Source organism: Oratosquilla oratoria, chromosome 19 (assembly GCF_046742065.1).
Source record: "Oratosquilla oratoria isolate Oo_2021 chromosome 19, ASM4674206v1, whole genome shotgun sequence".
In the NCBI taxonomy this organism is placed as follows: Eukaryota; Metazoa; Arthropoda; class Malacostraca; order Stomatopoda; family Squillidae; genus Oratosquilla; species Oratosquilla oratoria.
Window position 1 is genome coordinate 54,844,406 of NC_134795.1, and position 7,807 is coordinate 54,852,212.

The 7,807-nt window shown below is 42.9% G+C and overlaps 1 protein-coding gene across 1 annotated transcript in view; it reads right to left on the reverse strand.

Moving 5' to 3' along the window:
- Positions 1-6,182, reverse strand: part of LOC143035896 (uncharacterized) — a 33,177-nt gene extending 26,995 nt beyond the window's left edge. The window contains exon 1 of the mRNA XM_076203083.1: positions 6,119-6,182. Within this exon, the coding sequence (XP_076059198.1) occupies positions 6,119-6,128 (10 nt within the window). The 5' untranslated portion in view covers positions 6,129-6,182. The remainder of the gene's footprint in view (positions 1-6,118) is intronic.
- Between the last annotated feature and the right edge of the window lie 1,625 nt (positions 6,183-7,807).

The following is a 7,807-nucleotide window of genomic DNA, read 5'->3' on the forward strand; positions in this document are numbered from 1 at the left end:
CCGCATAGTCAAGGATGGGTCTAATTATCGCTAGATAGAGTTTAATAATTACCTCTGCACTTCCATTCGTTACCGTCCTAGCAATGAAACCTAATGCTCTGTTGGCTTTATTCCTGGCGCTAATGCACCGTTTCCTGGTTTTAAGGTCCGGAATCACTCCTACGCCGTTATCTCCATAAGAACATAAAAATAGACGAGGCTGCAAGAAACCATAAGACCTACACTAAGCAGTTCCATGTCCATAAACCCCTGTCATTCCTATCCGTAACGTTATCTAACCTTCTCATAAAACAACCGATAGTTTCAGCGCTCACTAACTAGATAGTTACTAAGTCGTTAACTACCATTCGTTAACTACTCTGTTAGTAAATCAGTTCTTGCCTATTTCCTTATTGAACCTAAATTTATTCAACTTAAATCCATTACCAAGAGTCCTGTCCTGTTGTCTTAATGTGGTGACCTTGCCTTCATCATTCTTCTCCCACAGTACTTGTCGCATAGTCCACAATCGCTTCCATACGAAAACAACGTTGTTTCCAATAGCTTCCTCACCATACCCACTTGTGGTCCTTATCATCACGAAAAAAAAATCAGACATACACCTGATGTGGTTAGTTACCATATCATGATAACTAAGTATTCATCCTTATAAGTACGATTAAATCGCAAGTTATATTTCTTAGGATTTACAATGAATATCCCGTCCGCCATGACATAAATTATATACAATCAATATTTTATTACTTTGTGCAATTTATACAATTATGTCACACTCTGATGCTTTTTACATTAAAAGGATCCTAGTATGTGGCAACATTATTTATAATATATAATTTGATTATAATGGACACATATAATTGTTTGAACAAGATTAGTAATTTTATTTTACAAAAATGCTACATGCGTTAAGGGAACACTTCAGTAGTGGAGTGTTGCAACACACACTGGAAGCTCCACACAATAATTCTGAAGGAAAGACGAGCTGGAAACACAGTTCTCATCATTAGTGTAGCAAACATCTTGCAAAGCACTACTGAACCACAAAACGCTCACTCTTAATTAAGAAAATATACAGTTCGTGACGAATAACCACTCAAAAGGGAATTCTGATTAGTTCTGTTTTTCATTGTACCTCCTTTCTGCTTCCCTCCTTAAAAATTTCTCCTTCACCACTTCCTACATGACTCCACCTCTTCAGCGAAATAATAACCCCAAAGATAGAAGCCTAGAATTTTGATAATGATATCGACAATACAGTAATAACTCCCCACAGATGTAAGGAGATATGAACTCAAGGCTAGTGGTCCTCAAACTGAGGTTCACGGACATTTATGGAACCAAAGACTCTTACAAATGGTTCCACAAACTAAAAGTTAGTGGCATTTAGTGGATGCCTTCTGAGTCTATTCACTGTTAAAGTGATCTACACGAAGCTGGAGAACAGCGGTTCATAAGAATGGGGTATATGGAAAAGAAGGTCGAACCCCACCTCTAGGCTATGCATAAGGCATTTTCATATGACTGTAGCCGTCACCTTTGTCTTAACCCATATGCTTTTTTTTATTATTATTTTATTACGCTCAAAGAGCGGCAAGCCTAGTACATAGGAAACTACACAGGACAAATTTCCAGAGGTTGGGACACAGTGGCGAAGGACATTGTGATACAATCAGGGGTAACAACAGCATGTATAAAACAAACCCGTATGCTGGAGCAGGTGGCAATCACTACTGCCCATCCGAGTCATTCCAAGTCGTGACATCACTGTACAGCATAGTATAGCGTAGCATAGTGTAGCATAGCATAGCATGCCATGCCGCCGCTCAATTACCTACGACCGTCAATCAATATGTACATAACTCGGATATCGACAACGACGGTCATGAGTCGAGTTCCTCTCTCTCTCTCTCTCTCTCTCTCTCTCTCTCTCTCTCTCTCTCTCTCTCTCTCTCTCTCTCTCTCTCTCTCTCTCTCTCTCTCTCTCTCTCTCTCTCTCTCTCTCTCTCCCTCTCTTTCTCTATCTATCTATCTATCTATCTATCTATCTATCTACATACCTACCTCTCTATCTTTCTATTTATCTATCTACCTATCTTTATATTTATATATCTATATATCTCTTTATCTCTCTCACTCTCTCACTATCACTCTCACTCTCATTATCTCATTCTCTCTCTCTCTCTCTCTCTCTCTCTCTCTCTCTCTCTCTCTCTCTCTCTCTCTCTCTCTCTCTCTCTCTCTCTCTCTCTCTCTCTCTCTCTCTCTCTCTCTCTTCCTCGACAACAAGAGGCAGCCTTTTCCAAGTTACAAGGGACCATCTCCTCCATAAGCCGCATACAGGATTGTAACAAAAGTCCAATGAGGTTCTGTTGGCCTTTACAAGGAGACCCGTGTCATTAAGTGGAGCCCATGACCTTACCCTGACCTTCAGTGGATCTCGTCAAGGTTTCAGTCCACCAGGAAGAACATTGGAATCCAATGGAATGCATTGGAAGTGCAGACTAGAGAGAGCGCCCTCAGGTTCCTGGGGCCGAATTTATAAAAGGTCCTAACCCTAATCTATAAAAGGTCCTAACCCTAATTTATAAAAGGTCCTAACCCTAATTTATAAAAGGTCCTAACCCTAATCTATAAAAGATCCTAGTCCTAATTTATAAAATATCCTAATCCTAATTTATAAAAGATCCTAATCCTAATTTATAAATGTCCTAACCCTAATTTATAAAAGGTCCTAATCCTAATTGATAAAAGGTCCTAATCCTAAGTTATAAAAGGTCCTAACCCTAATTCATAAAAGGTCCTATCCCTAATCTATAAAAGGTCCTGGCCCTGATTTAGAAAAGGTCCTAACCCTAATTTATAAAAGGTCTTAACCCTAATTTATAAAAGGTCCTAACCCTAATTTATAAATGGTCCTAACCCTAATTTATAAAAGGCCCTAACCCTAATCTATAAATGGTCCTAACCCTAATTTAGAAAAGGTCCTAACCCTAATTTGTAAAGGTCCTAATCCTAATTTATAAAAGGTCCTAACCCTAATTTATAAAAGGTCCTAACCCTAATTTATAAAAGGTCCTAACCCTAATTTATGAGGGGGGGAAATCCTAACCCTATTGGCGGAGATTTGACCTAAATCCCTATGTGTCGGCGACCTAAATGCTTATGTCTAGACATAACCTCGACATTATGGACAGCTGATTTAGGTCATATCTATCTCTGCCATTTTGAAGATTTATGTCTAGACTTAGAGTTTAGGATCTTTTATAGATTGGGCCCTTTGCTCAGCCGGTGACCAAAGACCATAGGGACGTGGTTTTCGTAAGCTTCTGCGATTGCCTGTTATCCTTCGCCTCGGTGATCGTCTTCTCCAAGAGAGGTTCTTCGTCTCTCTCTATGACTCCATACCCTGCCCCTCCCTCCTCCCCCTCGGCACCTTATTGTAAAATTAATATGACACGAAGTCTGGTGGTGCAAACTAAGGCCAGTGTCACACTGTCCGGAGCAGACGTTGTGGCTTGTTTTTGGCGACAGCAAAGTCTCCGGCACCAACGTTGTGGTTTGTTTTTGGCGACGGAAAAGTCTCCGGCGCCAACGTTGTGGCTTGTTTTTGGGGACGGAAAAGTCCCTGGCACCAACGTTGTGGCTTGTTTTTGGCGACAGCAAAGTCTCCAGCGCCACCGTTATGGCTTGTTTTTGGCGACAGCCAGTCTCCGGCGCCACCGCTGTGGCTTGTTTTTGGCGACAGAAAAGTCTCCCTTAGGAGTCATTAGACCCGAAAGGTTATGGTAGTATCCTAACCAAAGGGGGAGGTGGTAGTCGTTGTAACAAGTTATGGCTGTCGTCAGGTGATTTTATTAAGACAATTGAACTTGCGCACCTAATCTAGATGTCCGCATATCCGGCCTGGCCGCATGGTGTGACACTACCGTATCACCCCTGTAAGCACCGACAAAAAAAAAAAAAAGGAAGTCTCACTTCATGGTAGTTTGGACCAGTGAGGTTAATTAACGCCTCCAAGAAAACAAAACCAAACACACGCTTCAACTAAGAGTAGACACAACCGGCCAAGCACGCACGCAAAGACACAAGTAATTCTGCAATATTTGAAACATCGATTTCCTGCAACTCGACCAACGTAATTCTTTTCTTTTTTTCTTCTTCTTCTTCTCTAACCTTTGCCGCTGCACAACAAGAGGAATCTGAAATCGATGGGAAGATGAGGGGAAATAGACAGAGGGAACGTCCTAAAGACAGACTGGCGAGAATGATGGATCAACCAATTGGAATAATTATGTCATCCAGCGATACGCGCAAGAATAGTTTCGAATAAGAACATAAGAATGGAGGAGAGTGCAAAAGACCATACGGCCTACACTAGGTAGTTCCATGTCACTTACCAACAGTCATCCCTATCCATAAAGCTATCTAGCCCTCTCTTAAAACAACCAATTATTTCAGTGTTCACTACTTCATGGTTACTAAGTCTATTCCATTCGTTAACCATTCTGTTTGTAAACCGGTTCTTGTCTATTTCCTTCCTAAGCCTAAATTTATTCAATTAAAATCCATTACCACGAATCCTACCCTGCTGTCTCCATACTCTCTCTCTCTCTCTCTCTCTCTCTCTCTCTCTCTCTCTCTCTCTCTCTCTCTCTCTCTCTCTCTCTCTATCTATCTATCTATCTATCTATCTATCTATCTCTCTCTCTATCTCTCTCTCTCTCTCTCTCTCTCTCTCTCTCTCTCTCTCTCTCTCTCTCTCTCTCTCTCTCTCTCTCTCTCTCTCTCTCTCTCTCTCTCTCTCTCTCTCTCTCTCTCCTCTCTCTCCCTCTCCCCTCTCCCCTCTCTCTGCCTAGATCACCACCTGCTACAGATTATGCTCCGGGGAACGTCAGGCGACGCTGTCCTTATGAGAGGTACTACCGCGGTAGGAGAATTCAAGACTGTGGAGAATTATGGGTCTCCACACGAAGACGTTCTTTCTGCAAATGAGGTTCCACGTTCTCACGAATGACAGCAACGACTTCGTTGCTTGCGGGTCCTCGACACAAGGAATTTAGGTTTAAGAAGAAAATAGGGTCATCGTATTCAGACAACAGGACAAGACACGTGGTAATGGATCCAAATTGGACAGATTTAGATTTAAGACGAAAATAGGTGAGAACTGGTTTACCATCAGGGTGGTTAACTAGTGGAATAGACTTAGAAACTATATAGTGATCGCTAAAACAATTGGTTGTTTTGAAAGATGAGATATCTTTATGGCTAGGGATGACAGATGGTAAGGGACATGGAACTGCCTAGTGTAGGCCTCATGGTCTCTTGCAATCTCCTCCGTTCTTGTGTTCTTAAGAAGAAGGAGTTCGTTAGAGTGAAAACGATTTCGGTTACAATATTTTATTTTTCGAAATCTCCAAATATCAAATTATGTTTCCGTTACATATAGCAAAACTGAATAGTGAACTAAGTGATAGTAAACCTTTATACGAGTGTTAGACAAACTGTTGAAATATCCTTGGAGAAGTCAAGGTTTCTGTAAGTGAAATCACATTCTAGTATTCAAATGGAGGTTGCAGGTAGGAGTTAACTCCCTAAGATTCACTCCTCACGTCACTCCTGAAGAGGACCTTCGTTACCTTCTGGCGTCTGCCTGCCCGCCATTTACACCAACAGAAGCTTCCAAGAGACCTCAGAGTTCGAGAAATTAGGACTCTACTTCGGAAACTTTACGCCTCTCCTTCTTCTTCTCCGTTTCTTTCTCTTTCTCTCCCTTCACCTCTTCCTTTATGACGCTTGATCCGGCATTTTCTTGCTTCCAAGAGACATCAGAGTTCGAGTAACTCAGACTATACTTCGGAAACTTTACGCCTCTTCTTCTTCTCCGTTTCTTTCTCTTTCTCTCTCCCGTTCGCTTCACCTATATGATGCTTGATCCGGCATTTTCTTGCCTTGGGTGAAAGACGCATTTCTTTTGTGTTTCATTCCCATTGTTTGTATTCTCCCCCCCCCCAACCCCGCCCTCCCACCCCCACCCCCACGCCCTTCCACACCCTCCCCCCACTCCCCCCACCATCCCCTCCAGCATTTCTAATCTCGAATGAATGATTCTTTCCAGTACCTTGACGCATTGTGGCTGTGGCGGCTGCCGTGGTGGCTGCAGTGGTGGCTGCAGAGGTGGTGGCGGCGCCAGAGGGGGGCTGCAGTAGCAACAACGTCTTTGGTTTTTTCCCCCATGTACCGACTTTTCGCCGTGCGCTGTCCACGACACGACGTCGTGCTCTCAAAGAACCGTGGGTTTCTATGGACGCTTTCACACGTGGTCGTGACCTTTGAAAACGTTCAGACACCCATGGTGACTATTTGAGAGCACGACGTCGTGTCGTGGACGGCGCACGGCGAAAAGTCGATACGTGTGAAACGAGTCGTGAGTGGGTGGACACGCATTAGTCCATGCACGTGCTAGGATTGTCGATCAATAAGACATCTTCATCGTTTACATTATATATAAATCTAGGAATATACTTTCGGCCTCTGCCGCCCCAATTTTAGGTTTAAGAAGGAAATAGGCAAGAATTGGTTTACCACTTGAGTGATTAACGAATGGAATAGACTTAGTAACCTTGCAATGAGAGCTAAAACAACTGGTCGTTTTAAGAGAAGATGAGATTATTTAATGGATTGGGATAACAGGTGGTAAGGGACATGGAACTACCTAGTATAGGCCCTATGGTCTCTTGCAGTCCTCTCCATTCGTATGTTCTCATGTTCTTAATCTTCCACCTGATCTGAGGCTTTTGGTAGACGAAATCAAATTCCCAGGGGCCGAATTTATCAAATATCCTAACCCTTAAGTCTAGACATAAAGCTTCAAAATGTCGGAGGTTTAACCTAAATCCCTATGTCGACGACCTAAATGCTTATGTCTAGACATAACCTTGACATTATGGACTGTTGATTGAGGTCAAATCTCCTCCATTTTGAAGGTATATCTCTAGACTTAAGGGTTTAGGATCTTTTATAAATTCGTCCCCAGGTCTTAACACTTCGATGTACTTCAAGAAGCGGGACACCACGAAGGTAAGGTTGGGTGATGGTAGAAAGGGACTGATAGCGGTGTTTGGGTGATATTTCAGCCCCCACAACTCTTCGAATCGTTTCATTCCTCAGCATTTTATTTTTTCTGACATGTAACGAGAATTGTGTGTGTATTGTGCCTTTGCCATTTCGTCTGATTCTACAGATTCATTTTGTTTTCACAGAATAGATTTCCTGTACCGCAACGGATTTGGAGCTCTTTGGAAAATTTCTCCCACTCCCCAGACTCTCCCAGACTCTCCCAGACTCTCCCAGACTCTCCCAGACTCTCCCAAAGCCCTCACTCCCTTCCTTCTTTTCCAGGTAAGTCATCTCCGCCTTGTGACATTAGACACTAAAGTGATTCGACTTTTCTTGTTCTGAATAACTCAGCCTTTCTGGGGGATCTTCATTGTTCCTCAGCACTTCTGTCTCAAGACTCCTTCTTCAATGGGTCTTCCGAAGGAGTTCCCTGGTGTCTTCCCGAAGAACGAGGACTCCCTCTTTGTGGCGAAGTAAGGCTCGTTTCATACGTACCGACTTTTCGCCGTGCGCCGTCAACGACACGACGTCGTGTTCTTGAATAACCATGGGTGTCTATGGACGCTTTCACATGTGGTCATAGTAATGAGTGTGATATCGTTCATAGACACCCATGGTTATTTGAGAGCACGACGCCGTGTCGTGGACAACGCACGGCGAAAAGTCGATACGTGTGAAACGAGCCTAAAAC